The sequence below is a fragment of the Syngnathus acus genome, chromosome 4 (assembly GCF_901709675.1).
Source record: "Syngnathus acus chromosome 4, fSynAcu1.2, whole genome shotgun sequence".
Taxonomy (NCBI): Eukaryota; Metazoa; Chordata; class Actinopteri; order Syngnathiformes; family Syngnathidae; genus Syngnathus; species Syngnathus acus.
This window is the reverse complement of record NC_051090.1, coordinates 214,239-232,500: the sequence shown is the minus strand read 5'-3', so window position 1 is coordinate 232,500 and position 18,262 is coordinate 214,239. Positions and strand designations below refer to the sequence as shown.

The window sequence follows — 18,262 nt, the reverse complement described above, 5'->3', positions numbered from 1 at the left end:
CCCCTCCCCACCGCTCCCCTCTGCTCCCTCCCCTTCTACGTGGCGTGGCGTGGCGTGGCGTGGCCCATCTCTCAGTGGCATGCTCAACAGGTGCACAACCGGTTGCAAGACATTGAGCTGATAGCGCCCGCCCGCCCGCCCGCCGCCACTTGTGTTGAAAAACATCTTTCACCGAGTTGTGAAAAGATGTTGGTGTTTTTATAATCTCTGCCTTGGGTTGTTTCAAGAAAATATGGGAGCTGTGTTGATCCTCTGCCCTCCCACCACCTTACTCTTTGCCCAATTGAGTAGCCATCTCACACCTATTGTTCTCTCCTCATTCTACTGTCGACTTGATAGTAGTACATCTATTGATTGACTTCTCCTCAAGGCTTTAATGGGAAGAACACATTGGTCCTTTTGCACTTAAGTGTAAGAAATGTAAGCACTCAAATAAGTGGGATTCATTCATTTCGAATGGATGTACTTGCATGCATCCCTCCAATCAGAACCAAAACAATGCATTTTAGCTGCACACAGGTCCTTTCCTTGATAATAAGACGTAAGGCTTTAAGAAAGGCAAAGATTCTAAAACCATCGTGTCCCTGTGTTGTCCTAACGTTGTATCATTTTGACTTATAGGGTATCTTTGTTACTAGGGTACAGCATGATGGGCCTGCTGCAACTTCCTTGCAGCCTGGAGACAAGATACTACAGGTAAGGCCTCTCACTCAGCAACAGATGGAGCAGTAACAACCATCTCCACCTTCCCTTTCATTCTGCCCCCCTCCCCTCTCAATTGCTGAATTCATCTTTAAGGTCCTATTTTGTCTTGGGGCCCTTCCTTCTCTTTCAACAGCATGCGTGTAGATCCATCACTTTTCTCTCTTTTCCCCAACAGTGATGTTCACTGAGCTCATGGCAGTGACCCTCCATCCTTCCACCAACACACAAATAAATAGTCATAAGGAAAAGTGCAATGCACCAATCTGTCCATGCATGCGTGCGCACGTACGTACGCACGCACGCACGCGCGCACGCACACACATGCTGCTTACTGTGCTGCGTGTTTGCCTTGCAGGCTAATGGACATAATTTTTTACACATGGAACATGAGACAGCCGTCTCTCTGCTGAAGAGTTTCCAAAGGACGGTGGACTTGGTGGTTCAGAGACTGCAGCACCCCCTCCCCTAAAAATATGAAAACAAATGAGCAAACGCACCGCTCACCACCCCAGCCGCCCTCTTCTGGAGGCTGCTGGAACTGAATTGGAGCCTGTTTTCTCTTTGTGTGTGTGTGTGTGTGTGTGTGTGCGTGCGTGCGTGTGTGTGTGTGCGTGTGTGTGCGTGCGTGCGTGCGTGCGTGTGTGTGTGTGTGTTGATGCCTATTGCTGGACTATAGGCAAACAAATCCATATATGTCCAGAGACCATGCAGGTGCGTGCGCTGGTCTTGGACCCCCAGAAGACAGTAGTCCTTGAGTCAACGCAGGAATTTTGGTGGATTCATTTGGCAGCCAATTGGTCACTCTCCTTTGTTTTGTTGCTATCTCGAGATCTACGACCTATTATTTGAGCCTTTTTTGTTCTTGACTTTGAGGTTTTAACTATGTCGAACATTTGCGCCCTTTTACGTCCTGCTCAACGCCTTTCTTTTCATTCTTTTTCTCCTGCTGTTGTTCTTTCCAGAGTTCTGCCTCTAGTGTACAGAAATACGTATCCATGTTTCAAACGAACAAAGGTCTGCCTTGTGTACATACAATGTGCTCCAGCTTTCTGGAGCATTTCCTCTGAGCCTGAAGTCATTTTGTTCAGACGCTTTTTGAAACCACAAATTTCACTTGATGTCTTGGAGTATACAGTGATCATTTTCTTTATGGACTTGGTGTTTTCCCATTCCAGCTCATGCACCGCAACTTTTTTTCTCTGTTTTAAAAAAACAAACAAACAAACAAACAAACAATTGCCTGCCTGCCTGCCTGCCTGCTGTGCTAGAAGAGTGCTAAAGCAATATGACTATTTTTGAATCTAACCGGTCCTGCAGTGCCATCTAATGAGCAACTCAAGCTAATGTTTACACAGAAAAGAATGCATAACAAAGTAGATGCAATTTGGCATCCATTCATTTCGGAGTTCAAATGCACTTGAACAAAAACAAGAAGCTCCAATCATCCAATCAGAGCTGCAAATTATAGTATGTCACGTTTGTGTCACATTTGGAACATTGCTACTGTTTTTGCACCATCATCCCATCCGTTTTTCCAAGTTACGGATCGATAAAGACGATCAAGCCGGTACGGCGTGCGCTCGAATGGCTGTCCACTGGATTCATTTGCGTTGTGGCATCTCAGCTCTGTAGTGTCGTGCAGTGCAGGGACTCGCGTTGGACAGTTGCTTCACTCGGACTCCTTTCGTCCTCCCAACTCATATTTACACAGGCCCAAAATACCAGAATTGACATTTTTGCGGCCCACATCTGGTCTACCCACAGCGCCAGAGGCAGCGTGGCTTCCGTGGGTGGCTGGGGCAACCGTCTGCATGCATGCAAACAACAAGAGTATTCTGCCTCTTCTCATATAACGAGAGCAGGGTGCGGTACGCCTTTCACTGTCATCTATTCAAATCCCTCTTATGATATTGCTTGTCCGCCACAAATTCCTCCAAGCAGATGTACTACATAACCAAAGGCGTTTGCAACTGCCAACAAAGCATCTGTTGGCTGCAACTTGGCTGGATGGCTCCGTTGCCCAGGCAAAGACTCCCATGACACTGTGATAATAGCTGAGGGCCAGTGAAGTGGTGTATTAAAAGGCCAGCTTGAAAGGCATGCTCCACACCGCTCTTTCCCAAAATTCTTAATTCAAGCCACACCCGTACAGACAGACAGACAGACAGACGGGAGGACAAAGAGGGAGAAATGCAACAACAACGCTGATCTTTCATGTTTGCTGGGTTTCACCTTTCGTCATCCATGTTCCTTATCACATTTCTTTGAGTTTGTGACCATTCTGTTTCAATAGAATCCAATCTAGGTTGTGGCACCAAACACAGGCACAGTTGAGTTTTTGGGCTTGAGCTGCCAACACCGCCTAATTCTAAAATGTCGAAAAATACAAACGGTATGATGCAAAGAGAGCAAATGTTTGATAATGAAATTATTTTTACTACATGTTTCAGGTAATCATTTCTAAATATATTGCTATACCTTAGCATTGCTCAAAAGTTGTGATATTTTCTAAAGACAATGTTATAGATGAAGGTACGCACAGTGTGACTTGGAAACTTAAACATAAACTATCCAAAAGTGTACAAAATGTATTTCTACTATAATTGTAATTTGTGTTATACAAATATATATTATATATATATGTATATGGTTATAAAAAGTCTTTTTTATGTGATATGCATACATAAGAGCTGAGACGGTTTCACTGTATATACAATAGCTGTGAAAGGTATCCCATTTTTAAAGACTCCTACTAATTGTGAATGTAATCATGCTTTCTGCAGTATACACTTAGGCTACTCCACTTGAATGCTGCTGCTGCTGCTGCTGCTGCTGCTGCTGCTGATGATGATGATGATGATGATGCTTCTGTAGTGTGACAAAAAGTACTTTGACCTCCCACGAGAGAAAGATGCTCCAGAAGTTGGAGAGTTTTTCACAGTTTACAGTTTTATTTATTGATTTGTTTATTGATTTCATTATTTATTTATTTAGTGTTTCTGTTTGTTTGCAAATGCAAGTTGAAATCCTTCCACTTTTAATTGAAAATATTTATGAAGAGAATTGTAACTGCCGAATAATATAAAATATCATGTGTTTAGAATGCATTTTACAGATGCTATCTGTAAATACGATTTAAGATACGGTTTTTACAAAAAATAATGTATGTATAAAATTGAAAACTTGCTGTGCAGCAACTATTCTGAAGCTATTTTGGGCTTTGGAACATACATTTTTTTCAATATATAAGAATTGTTTTGAATAATGTACTAAAGTCTCTATTGTACAAATAAAACATGTCACGATTGCTAATCTGGGTCTTTGCATTATACTGCCGTCAAATGTTTTCTTTCTACCTGCTCTGCTCATTTGTTTTTGTGTTTATTTTTACTATGGTGAAATCCAAAATAAATGACGGCGCAGTAATTCAAGACAATGAAGAGTTTGGGAGAAAAAAAAGAATTATGATGTTGACTTTTTCCCGGTCGATTGAAGTTAGTGGCTGATCAGATGCTTCCTTGTCTAGCTTTTCATTAGTGTAACGCCGAGGATGACATGCTGGAGAGACGCTGTCTCCCGGCTGGCCTGCCTGCCTGCCTGCCTGCCTGCCTGCCTGCCTGCCTGCGTGGCTGCCTGCCTGCCTGTCTGTCTGCCTGTCTGTCTGTCTGTCTGTCTGTCTGTCTGTCTGTCTGTCTGTCTGTCTGTCTGTCTGTCTGCCTGACTGCCTGTCTGCCTGCCTGCCTGCCTGCCTGCCTGCCTGTCTGCCTGCCTGCCTGCCTGCCTGCCTGCCTGCCTGCCTGCCTGCCTGCCTGCCTGCCTGCCTGCCTGCCTGCCTGCCTGCCTGCCTGCCTGCCTGCCTGCGTGGCTGCCTGCCTGCCTGCCTGCCTGCCTGCCTGCCTGCCTTGCCTGCCTGCCTTGCCTGCCTTGCCTGCCTTGCCTGCCTGCCTGCCTGCCTGCCTTGCCTGCCTGCCTGCCTTGCCTGCCTTGCCTGCCTTGCCTGCCTGCGTGCCTGCGTGCGTGCGTGGGACAAACTTAGAATACAAATCTCCAGTTACAAACATACAATAGAAAGCAAAAATCTGTGAATGTATTATTTCCTAAACTCTAGATCTGCTGTACTATTCTCTGGTATTTTTCAGATGTCCCTTTGTGGAGTCCAACAATCGACAATAGACACACACACACACACACAAACAAAGTAGCCTCCTTTGTTCCCCTTTTTACACGTGCGATTGTTGACTAAATGTTACTTTTGTTCCCTGATGAAACCCACATCTTGCATAAATTTGTGTGCACACTGAGCGTCCGTGTGCGCCCCCAAATCCTACAGAGTCGCTCAATACGATAGTGTGACCTGATCAATAACAATATTAAAGCCTATGCCCATGACCTGCATTCAGCTGCTGGCTCGGGTGCTTCGCTATTTGTCTGTGTTCCTTTCCTACAGTCACTCCTCCAGCACACAACCAGACATAGAGCCAGCCGATAGATTGCCGAGATCCCGCTGCGCTACTACAGTAACGCATTCACTGGCTGTAATACTGGCCAGTCAATGGGTCGAATGGCTTGAGAAATAAACATTCACCGTATGCCATGACAGCTCCGTTTGCTACGATGACTGGAGAGTGAGGTTAGAAAAGCACAATTGGGAAGTCAGATTTCCGTCAAACTTTTGACAGTCTAACAATTAAACCCAAGTCAATGTGGTTTGTGAGTATGTTTTCGATTGTTTTTCTTTCATGAGTTCAGTCATTCCTGAGTGTAACATTTGTGCCCTGCAGGGAATGTGTGTGTGTGTCTGTGTGCGTGTGTGTGTGTGTGTGCGTGCGTGCGTGCGTGTGTGTCTGTGTGTCTGTGTGTGTGGGGGGGATCTTTGCAAAAGTACTGCCTTTTATTCTTGCCAAGTTTACGTTCAGTAAATACTTGTGGTCTGTCCCAAAAACAATGGTCGTCAACAACAATTCCTCTGCTTGAAACGTCATGGAAGAGAGATACCATTGAAAAGTCACCTGCAAAAGTAGAGACCCCCTAAAAGAAAGAAGTAAGGAGGGGCTGCCGAAAACCAAACCTCAGCGTGTATACAAAGCAGACAAATTGTTTTGTAACTGTTGGCTGGAAATACAGAATGACTTGCAGACACTGTATCAGAAATAGGCAGAACAAAATGCAAAGGATGCTGCGTAAGTTCACAGCTTGGGAGGGAAGGGCCTTCAGAGATCCAAGCATTTCTTAAACGGTTGCAAACAATAGTTGAGCCAGGATGTCTAAGGTAGCAATTTCAAAATGGCAAGCCCTCCGAGTTTTCTTCACGTAAAGCAGGCAGACATGAGTTTTGCTGTAATCCTGCTGAGAGAGTCAGGCAGATCAAGTGCACAGAAACTGAACCCGAGTTACATCACGGAGAGAGATGTCCAGAGTGCCGTTTTAATCCTGTCAAAACAATGCTCCCTCCGTTCCATGACAAGCAATCTCTCCAGATGCGTGGACTGCAGGTGAGTCCGGGACATTGCAGCTGTCCAATCAGGAACAAACAATCATTCAATGAATGTGAGTGAGTGAGTGAGTGAGTGAGTGAGTGAGTGAGTGAGTGAGTGAGTGAGTGAGTGAGTGAGTGAGTGAGTGAGTGAGTGAGTGAGTGAGTGAGTGAGTGAGTGAGTGAGTGAGAGTGCAAGCCAAGACATCAACATTTTCCCTCTTAATAAAAGATGGGCCAATCCAACAGACCCTGTCAAGCAAAATCGATTGGGATTGATTGGGTGTGGATCCAAATCCTTTGTGTTGACGGCTGCAATGTTGTTTTAACCTAACAATGCTGCCAAGCTGCTTATTGAGAGGGAGGGAATGACAGCCAGCCACTCAAACCAGCTTTAGCTGCATTTCAAGCTGAGTGCATGATGAAGGCGTGTGCCGAGGGAGGGGCGTGTCCGTGTGTGCGTGGGTGCGTGCGTGCGTGAGAGAGAGAGAGAGTAAAAAAATGAAAGAAAGAAAAGTGTCCCTTGTCACCACTTTGAAACCGGTTTGACAGTGTTGATCGCGTTACCTGAGGGGAAAAGGAGAAGTACAGTTGTAAAATTTACAACAGGTGCGCACGCACGGACGGACGGACGGACGTTTAGGTGAAAAGGTTAACGACTGCCTGACTGACTGACTGACTGACTGCACGAGCTCAAAGTCCAAAGTGCCAACTCTTGGTGCTTGTGTGCGTTTTATCTTGACATTCGTCGTCTGCGAACTTTTGTTTTTGCGCATTGCTTAACAGCTCGGCTACGAAGACAGTCAGTCAGTCGCGTGCGTGCGTGTCACTGTCAGTCTGCTGGCCCCGTTTGGAGGCAGGCGGGCAGGCAGGCAGGCGGGCAGGCAGCCACGCAGGCAGCCAGGCAGGCTGCGACGAACGCTGACATTTGGAATAACGCAGACGCTGCTCGCTCACTCAATCCAGCAGCATGCCCGTGCGACAGAAAGGTAAATGCCAATGTATATTGCTTCATTAGCAGTAATCGACTGCGTGTTCAAATGAGCTCTCGTTTACCTGTAAACTCGTTAAGTGTGCTGGCTGGCTGGCTGTGAAGTTTCACTTGGCTTTCGCAAAGTGTTGCTCGCTGATTATTTACTAGAACGGGCAAAACACGACGTGGATCGTTGTGCTTTTGTGCTCACGCGCACTTCAACTTTATTTGACGGCTACTGTTGGACTTGAATAAGCTCACCTCGGTGGAGGTGCCTGAAATGTTATTTTTCCGGCCTTTTCTTGCACCTGCCTGTAAGTGCAATTTGTGTTTGAATGCGCCAGCAGCATTCAGGAGCTCTATTGAAAATTGCAAGCTCCACGTAGCATGCATGTATCGCACTGGCATAGATCTACCTATACAGGCTATTTATTTGCATCTCCTTTGGGGATCTCAGCTACATTTGACATCATTGGGATGGGGCAATGGTTTACAAAACAAGCTGGAAAATAAATCAAGTGTAAATAATGAAGCCATTTGATTTTGGTCCCAATTTCCAATTTTGCGGACCACTTGCATTACCGTTTGAAACCACTAGAGGGCCACCAGTGGACAATGACCATGAATGACTGGATGAGTGAATGAATAGTATACTATTTGGGCCTACGTAGGCTACAAGCAATATAAAGTGCAAGATTGCAGTAAGATAAAAACCAAATGAGGTAAGTGCGAGACAATGGAAAAGAACAACAACAGCAGTAATAAGCAAAATAAGTCAATAAAATACTTGTGTCAAATAAAAAGAAGAAAAAGAATGTCTTGCCTATCTTTCTTGATGATTTGAATGCTGCAGTACTTCTAAGAAAAGGAGCCCATGCTTGGCTAATCTGAAGCATACCTAATATGACTCTGTCTTCCTCAAATGAATAGTAGCGTGTTGTTTATTCCATTTGTCTCTCTTTTATTCAGATGCTCAACGAGCCCTTGAGCTTCTCCAGCAGTACAAGGCCAAATTAGATCAGAGGCAGCAGAGCCAGCTAAAACAGGGCCCTGTTGAGGAAGATCACCAACTGCAACAGTCCCTGGACAGAGTCATCAATGTGTTCCAAAGCCAGCTCTTTAGTGCCCTGCTCGGTAAGTCTTCCTTCATCTGTTTAGCAACTCGGGCGGGAAACCGCAGTGGTGAGCTGTGATCGCTTGTGACCTGAGCCCTGGCAACTGTGAGGTCATTGTCAGTTGACAGCAAGTGGCGACAAGTGGCGACATGCTAAAAAACAAAACGATATCATATGTAGATATACTTGACATTCCTTGTGTTGAACTTGGATGAATTTTTTCTTGTTTTCCTGCAGACATTCAGGAGTACTATGAGTTAACCGTCCACGCTGACAGCCAAAGTTCAAGCAAGCTGATGGATGACACCGTGACAGCTCCCTCCTCTGACAAGCTAGTAGCAGCCGTGCCGGTGCCGGTGCCGGAGCCGGTGCCGGAGCCGGAGCCGGTGCCGGAGCCCACCTCCGGTCAGCTCTCCAGCCCGGCTTCAGCGGAACCGTGCCAGCCAAAATGCATATCCCCCAAACCCAAGTCAATCAAGTCTCCTGCTCCTCCAATCCCATCAAAACAAGCGGTGTCCCCTTCATCGCCGCCGCCTCCTATTGCTCAGTCACAAGGGTCCAAGGTCAAGTCCCGAGCCCCACCTCCTCCAATCCAGGATGCGGACATTTCCAAGCCCTCGTCCCCGTCCTGCGCAGAGCCGCCGTCAATAAGACAAAATGATCAAAAGGCACCTCTCGATGCCGTTTTACCCTCAGAATGCTCGCCCGCTTCTCCTAGCAGTGCAAGTGAGCTAGTGACTGTCTCAAGTCTGGTCTTGGGAACCATCCAAGGCTTAGTGTCTGACCCAGACAAAGTCGGCCGAGCTCCCGACAGCGTTGCAGACGATCAAGGCTCAGGCCAAAACACTCCAATATCAAGTCCTATGACTCCTAGCAATGGAAAAGCTCCATTTGGTAGCCACAGTCCCTCAGTGCCACCAAGCAAAGGACCCGTGAAGAGGTACTGTAGCACTTGAACTTATTTATTGTTTGATAACATTTTGATTCATGTGCTCAACATTTTCAAACATTTTTTTTCCTTCCTACACTCACTCACTCACTCACGCACGCACGCACGCACTCACTCACTCACTCACTCACTCACTCACTCACTCACTCACTCACTCACTCACTCACTCACTCACTCACTCACTCACTCACCAGCCCGCTGAAAGTCACGGCCTCTCCCACCAGCCCTGGCCAGAGAGGGGTCAAGGTAAGACGTTTCTATTGCACTTTTGCTGTTCATGGAAAGCCACTAGCTCATTGGTAATCTCTTGCTCTTTGGTTTGGGTCCCGCCGTGGACAATGTCAATTGTAGTTTGTTGTGGCTAGATGCATCCTGACTACGCTTGAGGCTTTTATTTATTCTTTCTTGTGCGGCCCGCTACCAAATGATGATGCCCACTGTTATAGAGTATTATCTTGAGGTTCTGAGCAATCATAACCCCTGAATCCCCCCACACACAAGTAGACTACTAGGATTAAGTATTGCATTGCTCTCGTTAATTACACTTAAAGTACCTTTACATTAGGATAATGGATTAAAAACACAGGGTGTGTCCAGCAGAGGCCCGCCCGGTAAAAGACAGCTGGACAATACTTAATCTGCTTGATTCCTTTCGTCGATGCAACATCTAATAAGGATATTATTCTATCTTATTGTCCTCCCTTTGATCCTATTGGTTGTCATCACTGTGTTGCTGCTGCTTCTGCTGCTGCTGCTGCTGCTGCTGCTGCTGCTGGCTTCCTATGCTCCAAGAGAGCAAGAGTCTCTCCTAAGAAGCTTAGTATAGGCTGCTTATAGACTTTAGTGAGGTGGAGCTATTTTAGGACACACAAATAGAGAAAGAGAGAGAGAAAGAAAATAATGAGAGTGGGATTCACTAAGGCCAATCCTTGGACACACCTTCTAAACTGCTAGTGCGGACTTGCATTGTCACTGGGAAAAGGAGAAGTCATGGGAAAGCTTACTAATTAGCTTGAAGATTTTTGAGGACATTTGCAGCAGAGCAGGACTGTCTGTCTATCTATCTGTCTATCTATCTGTCTCTGTCTATCTGTCTATCTATCTGTCTATCTATCTATCTGTCTGTCTATCTGTCTGTCTGTCTGTCTGTCTGTCTGTCTGTCTGTCTGTCTGTCTGTCTAGCTGTCTGTCTATCTGTCTATCTGTCTATCTGTCTATCTGTCTATCTGTCTGTCTGTCTGTCTGTCTGTCTGTCTGTCTGTCTGTCTGTCTGTCTGTCTGTCTGTCCATCTATGTCCTCCAATCAATGTGTGGCTAGAGCACTTGTGAAGTCACTGGATGTCGGGATGAGCTTTCCTGTTGTAGGGCTGACAGCTATTGGGCTACCACGAGTGCTCCATGTCAAGATGGATCATCAAAAGTCGACATCTCCACTCAATGTAATGTACCTTCGTGTAGTATGATAGAAGCAATATATGCGGCTGGCGACCTGTTCAGGGTGCTTGCAGTCTGCCTTTGGCACCCCCCGGGACGCTGAACGCTATCAGCCGTGTCGAAAATGGATGTATGGATGAAATTGAAGAAACATTCCAGTTTTTTAACGAAATAAGGATAAAAAAAAAAAACGCAAACTACGTTTTCCAAACATAACATAAAAACTTCTTCAGAGGCTGTTGTATCCAACTTTAGCCACACAGTGGCAATGTATCACAAAACAGCCACAGTGTTTGGGCCAGTGTATAACTTTACTTTTTTTTTTTAATGATAATTAGGCTGATAAGATAAAGTGGCTGAGCTAAACATTAAGATCAAATACTCTTGCAGCGTAAACAAACAAGAGCTGATGATGCTATCATGTTTGAAACTCTGGATTGTGCTGGATGAGGAATTGTCACCAATGGAGCTTTTCAAATATTCCATAGTTTCAACGGACTCTCACACCGACAACTGCACACACACAAGAACACGCACGCACGCACGCATGCACACACACACGACTACGCATACACACACACACACACACACACACAAACACTGCATAGTTATTTCCGTGCTGGCTGACCTACAAATGTTAACATGTAGTGCATGCCTGGGAGGCATATGAGGTTGCATTCTCTCTCAGTTTCTCTGTCCCTTTTTTTTTCTTCAAACATGTCCATTTGACTTTTTCCTCAACCTTATTCTTTGCTCTTTCGTCATTTTAATATTGTCGCTGTATTTAAGTCTGTATTTATTTGTCTTCACAAAATATTATAATTCTTGTGGCAATATACTGTGAATATGATTGGACTCATTAGTGCCCAATGTAAATGCAATTCCCAAATTCTGCAGCCTGCGTAAAATCAAGCTTTAGCTCTGCGAGCAAGCAATAACAGCCCCTTTTGTCAGCACAAAGAGTGTTTGGCTTTTGTATCTATATGACCATACAAGACAAAACAAGGCTATACAAGTAGCTAGCAGAGACCAAGGAAACGACGTTATGGGAACATGAGCGCAATCTATTCTTCCTACTCGCCGCTGTGCAGGTCTGATTCTTTCTGTCACTCGTTGAGCTTGCTGTTAAAAGGCGGGCCAAGAGAGGCAGTGGAGCAAACAGCGAGGGGAGAAAGGGAAAACCGAGAGAGAGAGAGAGAGAGAGAGGAGGATAGTGATAGAATAACAGAGGCAATGTTCAGCTAGTGAGAGGAGAGGAGAGGAGATGGATAGATGGATGGATGGCTGGGACAGCTGCTACAAAGAAGAGGGACATCCATACTGACACCTGCATACACACACACACACGCACTTCCTTTTTCTCTCACGCATGCACACAGATGCTGACCAAAACACACACGTGCTGACATCTTTTTCGACACGCAAGTGGCTTGGACATGTTCGACTTTGCTTCCTAACAATCTGAGGATTATGCTGAGCAATATGATGGTGAAGATGAAAGCCATGAACGGCAAGAGGGAGGAGAGGATGCTGGCCTGCCAAAGCTGAGGACCACAACCAGGCGCTGGGGGGGAGGGGGGGGGGGGATTGGAGGATGGAGCATGGTTAAATAAGTCATGCCTGTGTGCGCGCGTGTGTGACGGTGTGCATGGTTGAATGTATGAGTGAAGGTGAGGATGCCCCCCCAGCGCAGGAACAGCTAGCTAACGTTAGCCACATGTTGTGCCACTGCAAAGTAGCTTGCACCAACAACACCATATCTCTGATGTTTGGATGCAAGGTAGGTTGAAAGTTTGTGTGGAACAATGTGAAGGTGCACGTGGTTGAGCTTAACTTACTGGAATGAAAGTTTGTCAATTGACTTTGGTTGGAAAAGTCAGTTAAGCAAGAGATGGATTGTTTTGGACTCATTTGAAAACCATCTGGAATGGTGTCATTATCACAATGTTTTTTTCTCGTTTGGCAAAATATGTAGATCGAACCTTTCAAATCTTTCTGCATAAATGAGAGTCTAAGACAGCAAGAAGAGTGCAGCTGGGATTGATTCAATGACCTGGATGAAGAAGAATACATATTCACAGGCGCATGCATCTATTTGCTCCTACATGTCTGTCAATCGAAACAGTCATGTCATATCAATACGGTATGTCAATTCAAAGCGATGACAAGAGATTCCATTGATACTGCGATCGGAATTTTGGGCCGCTGTTCAAAGTAGTATGTATGTAGTATATCTGGAATGTACCGATCGATCGTTTGTTTTCGCAGTAGCGTTTTGATGTTGACGTTGGAGTCATGCATCCGAATTGTTTGCAAAAGTAGTAAATAGTAACAGTCCAGCACCCTGTGTGCATTTGTACCTTCTTCCAAGTGAATCCTAATCCGTTATCCTAAATGAATCTGGCGACATCTCTTGGATTGCTATGAAAGATGGGGATTCAGTGTGGAGCAGCAAGAGGTTGACAAGCAAAAAGGAAAGGAAGCAGCATTTGCGCGCGTGTCCCTTACGGCAGAGGATTCGCTGCTTTGGCTTTCAGATCTTACCAAGCGTGACTAACACTGCTTCCTACTCTCGCTCGCACACGTACAAAGCAATGAGGAAAAATCCCCTGCCATGCTTTATCTGCTGCCACGTTGCTCATGGATTGACAAGACTGGGACAGCCTCCTGGCATTCCTAGTATGTCTTCTTCGATATGTTCACACTGGGGTCGATCCACAGGCACCACGGTTTTGCTTGGCTTGGCCAAAAATACACCGGAACATAAATTACCCGCACCAAAAACCGACCCAACATTTGCTGTGTTTGACCTAACCTTTCATCATGAATTCATTTGGAGGTTGCACCCGAGCTCCTCTCTCCAGCAGTAGACAAACATGGCCTTTCTATTCCAAGTGCTGAAGATGCACCTTATATAAGCAAGCGTTCCACCCCGGAAAAAGAACAGTTGCAATCAATCATTAAAGTGATTTCGGGGAGTCGTTTGTACGCACTGGCTCTCGTGGATCCTTGCATTTGTTTTCGTATCTTGTGTGGCTAATCCGTGCATGCTAACTGAAGCGGAAAATGTGCCAGAAATCGGATATACTCGTATTTTCATGGACGTGTAAGGCTTGGCGTTTTGACTGGAATATTTTTGCTGGACACTTTTCCACCATTTTTCTATGGAATAGGACAATTTACGAGGTGCCAATGGCGACTCGCCACTTGTATGTGTGACTGTCTGACTTTGGCGCTTGCTTGATACGATTGTATCTTCAAATGTCGGCCATTATTCCAATCTCCAGGAACTATGTAAATATACAAATATAGTATATACAATAAATGGACATGGCATTTCTTCAGCCAAAATGAGATGGGCGGGCCAGCAAATACGAGCGTTCTCCTTTCCATTTCATCTTTTTGCACCATAACGAGTTCTATCTCCGCCACTTGTCTTTACTAGAACTCAAATGGAAGCATTTCTGTTTCTGCTTCTTGTCCTGAATAGAAGCTTATTTTCCTGCTTCCCATCATCACTCTTTTTTCCCCCCCTTATCCTAATCTGTTTTTCTTTCTTTTACTCCCTTATCTGCTCGCCGCCCAAATCCTCCTCTTTCTCTAGAAGTATCGATACCCGGGAGAGGAAGGGGTGTCGCAAGGCCCGGCAAAATTCCACCAACATAGCTGCTGCCGTCAGCACCCGAGCAAAGAGCTGAGTGATGCGAGGACTCTCGGGAGGCTAGGGATGGATCAGGGCACCTGGAGAAGAGCGAGGAGGCACAGTGGAGATTTGGAAGCCAGAGACACGGGAAACTCGCTCACCAGGGCCGGCTCTCTCGGTCGCCGCGGCCATCTCCGTGGGGCCGAGCTGGTTCAGGTGGCCGAGCGACAGCTCTCTCAGATTCAGCACGTCCACGGATATGTCACTCACGCGCACATCACACCCGCTCAGGTAACAAAGTTGTTTCAGATTTGGTTTTCTCTCTCTCTCTCTCTCTCTCTCTCTCTCTCTCTCTCTCTCTCTCTCTCTCTCTCTCTCTCTCTCTCTCTCTCGCGCTCTCTCTTTACAACATCGCCAGTAGTTTAGATTGCCTTGAAAAGTATCAACTTTGTCACATTTTGGGACCTTTCAATCAATGTGTTTGTTTTGGGATTGATGCCATTGATGATACACGGATTCTAAATGAACCTGGTCAACAGCTTTTGAGTGCAGCGCATTTTCACTCGTGAATTGACCTGACTTGCTGCATCCATCCAATGATTATTTGTTTGCATTTTTTGTGAGGAGACCCCTTACTATAATGGAATATCATCTTTCAAACTTCCTGACACCTTGGTGTCAAAGTACGCTTTTCAGATTGCGACAAACAGATACGTAGTATGTGGAAAAAAAAAGTGTCCTGTAGTTCAGAAACCCAAAAGTTAGTAGCTGTTGCTTCCTAGCTCCCTCCTGTGGCTTGAGTCCTCACTCACTCACTCACTCACTCACTCACTCACTCACTCACTCACTCACTCACTCCGTCACTCCATTTTTTGCATGTGTTCTATTGTTGGCTTGGCACTGTGTATGTTGTCCCTGTCCTCTTCTTGTACATTGCTGTTGGTTGATCTGGCGTGCTTGTGTATGACAGATGGATCTGCCATCTTGTTCTCCGCATGTCCACGTTCCCATCTCGCTGCTTTTACTGCAATTGCTGTCTGTTTTTGTCCGTGTGAAAAGAATATCCTCGTTTTTGAACATGTAAGATGTGTGTGTGTGTGTGCGCGCGTGCGCGTGCGTGCGTGTGTTATTCATCAACGAGAAAATAAAGAAGACTTGTGCAATGCAGGAAAATAGTTGATCTACTTTTGTGAATAGGTTTGTCCTGGCCCGGTTGCAGAAGCGTCAGGAGCGACACCACGGTGGCCGTACACCGTGCCATGCCATTGCCATTGCCATCATTGGCAGCCACTTTTAGGAGTTACACCACGGTGGCCGGCCGTACACCACGGTGGCCGGCCGTACACCACGGTGTACGGCCGGCCACCACGCACGGTGGCCGGCCGTACACCACGGTGGCCGGCCGTACACCACGGTGGCCGGCCGTACACCACGGTGGCCGTACACCGTGCCATGCCATTGCCATTGCCATCATTGCAGCCACTTTTAGTGCCACCTAGAAGCGTCAAAAGCCAAATTTAAATGTTGTTTCCCCATCACTAATAGCCACCTGGTAATATTTCGTTTTGGCTTTTTTTCCTGTCCTTGTTTGGTGAAGCAGCATTTGGTTGTAGTATTCCTTTTAAAACAGATGGAGGCAGCAGAGGTCTTTGAGCTAACCGCTGATGAGTGTGCGGAAAAGCTAAAAGCATGATCCTCGCAACAGACCAGTTGAGCTAGCACCAGTTAGAGGAGTGCCACTTCTAGACGGAAGCATTCATTTTCCATTGGTAAATTCGACTCCCACTGTGTGTCAATTTAATGAGCTACAGTAAGAGCCTGGACACGCTGCAGTTTGACTTGCAAAGAAATGTTTCAAACAATGTTGGCAGCCTTTTTGCAATAGCACCAAAGTGATTTGGTTTCATTTGTTTCAAATAAGGACGCATCTTGTTGGCAGCCTGTTTGCAATAGCACCAAAGTGATTTGGTTTCATTTCTTTCAAATAATGATGCATCTCGTTTTCTCCAATTTGTAATGGATAGGTCTACTAAGCCACCGTGATTGTCAATTTTCTTCTCATCCTGTGAAGTGAAAAATTGAAGTCACTGTCTCCCACTTTCTCTCCAATACCAATCAATCAATCTCCTATAGAGTATAAGCACCTGCCTGCCTGCCTGCCTGCCTACCTATCTATCTATATATCTTTCCTTTTAGGAGTGGGAGTGGCAGCGTGCTCGCTCTTCCCTCCCTCACCACAATCGAACAGAGGACTAATGGAAGAGCTGGGGTTGAGCCAAAATGGTTAGGAACCAATACCCGAAGAGCAGAGCAGAGGAGAGGAGAGCACAGTCTCCTCATCTGACTGCTGTCTGGAATACTTTTCAGCTTACATCCATCTCCTTATGTTGTAGTATCGTTTCAAAAAGACGCACATACGCATGCAAAACTGTTCACATTCCCAGCACAAACGAAGGACCGGATTGGTTTCTAGCAATCCAACTCAATGAAATGGCATTGTATTTGTCAAAACAACAATCAAATTGGTTGATGGCTGGCTGCAAGAGTTTGCGTACGATCCTCGCAAAATTCTCGGAACTCTGTTAAAAGCTGCGTTGTGTGCTTGATCATCCATAACAGGCCATTACCAACCTTAAGAGGATAAAGCTATAAATCATGCATGATGTGTGCTTTTATTTAATTGGTCATGAAATATGAATAGAGCTGGCATTCACTCGCTGACATTTGACAAGCGAGAGAGAGAGAGAGAGAGAGAGAGCGAGGGGGGAAAGTGAGAGCCACATGAAGGCAGGCAGGCAGGCAGGCAGGCAGGCAGGGCAGGTGCTTATCTTTCTTGTACTCTACCAGACGCTTGTGTACTTGAGCAGCACCTTCTGGCAATGTTTTTTCAATCATATTCACATTCCAATTGCCTCAGTCATAAGGCGACCCAGTGATAAGAATGTCTTCCCCTCAACCCTGATGGCAAAAATACAGTTGCTTTGGCTTGGTTCCATGGCCTTGCTACCATCTTTCTAACCTTCTCTTCCCATTGTAGACACACATGCGCATTTTTTTAATCGACTTGGTGAAACATCATTTGGAACAAAACCATACATTTCAATACATTTGCAGTAGTTAGGTGTATTTTGGGAGCCAGAAAGCTGTTGCCATAGATACCGTTCCCAAGGAAACACAGGAAGAAGCTGTAACTGGGGTCCTGCTCCACCTGTGCTTAATCCTCGGGGATGATACAAAAGCTGTTGATGTCTTTGGCCAATTGTTCTCTGAGGATTGGGATTATGTGGCTAGAATACGCTCAATTGTGCTAGGAAGCTCTGATAACAATTTGTGCACGTGGATAAAAGTTTCATCGTCATTTTGACAAGACTCGCCATAGTCAGTGTCCACCAGCAAGAAGCCATGCAGGAGTCTGTCTGTCTGTCTGTCTGTCTGTCTGTCTGTCTGTCTGTCTGTCTGTCTGTCTGTCTGTCTGTCTGTCTGTCTGTCTGTCTGTCTGTCTGTCTGTCTGTCTGCCTGCCTGCCTGCCTGCCTGCCTGCCTGCATGCATGCATGCATGCTTCTGACTCCGCGTTCATGTGAGAGTGCGTGGGAGAGCTGTGTGCTGCAGTATGTGCAAAAAGCCCGAGGAGAGTCAGTCAGCTTCTTCACCAAATCAAGCCAATGGAACTTGCTGCTGTGAAAAGATCTGCTTACTTTCCGCTTGTTGAGATGAGGAGGTATCCCACAAGTTGGAAGTGCTTTTCATGACCTCAGCCAGTAACGGGCATCATTGCGTCGTCTGTCTGCCTGGATGTGCCACTGCAGTCGTGTCTTTTGTGTGCTTGTATTGAGAATCGGATTTGTCATCAGTGGTTGTTTGGCGTTTAAAGGCGTGGCTTCAACCAGCATAGTATCTGAGGAAGGGAGTGAGGTGTCAAATTGCAGCTTCAAAAGAGTCTACGAAACAATTTAGCAGGCTGGAGCGAGC

The 18,262-nt window shown here is 45.9% G+C and overlaps 2 protein-coding genes across 8 annotated transcripts in view; both read left to right on the top strand.

Annotated features, from left to right (window-relative positions):
- The window catches only part of LOC119122283 (leucine-rich repeat-containing protein 7-like), a 20,763-nt gene extending 19,454 nt beyond the window's left edge, over window positions 1–1,309 (top strand). The window contains 2 exon segments of the mRNA XM_037250617.1: window positions 622–696; window positions 1,061–1,309. Coding sequence (XP_037106512.1) covers window positions 622–696; window positions 1,061–1,174 — 189 coding nt within the window. The 3' untranslated portion in view covers window positions 1,175–1,309.
- The window catches only part of LOC119122247 (discs large homolog 1-like protein), a 40,337-nt gene that overhangs the window by 2,061 nt on the left and 20,014 nt on the right, over window positions 1–18,262 (top strand). For 2 of the 7 annotated variants that reach the window (XM_037250542.1, XM_037250540.1), the window contains exons 1-5: window positions 6,698–7,167; window positions 8,121–8,285; window positions 8,504–9,206; window positions 9,404–9,461; window positions 14,254–14,583. In XM_037250542.1, the coding sequence (XP_037106437.1) occupies window positions 7,149–7,167; window positions 8,121–8,285; window positions 8,504–9,206; window positions 9,404–9,461; window positions 14,254–14,583 (1,275 nt within the window). In that variant the 5' untranslated portion in view covers window positions 6,698–7,148. Of the gene's footprint in view, window positions 1–6,697; window positions 7,168–8,120; window positions 8,286–8,503; window positions 9,207–9,403; window positions 9,462–12,270; window positions 12,430–14,253; window positions 14,584–18,262 lie in introns of those variants that run through there. The other 5 variants (XM_037250541.1, XM_037250544.1, XM_037250543.1 and 2 more) reach the window with 5 other exon arrangements.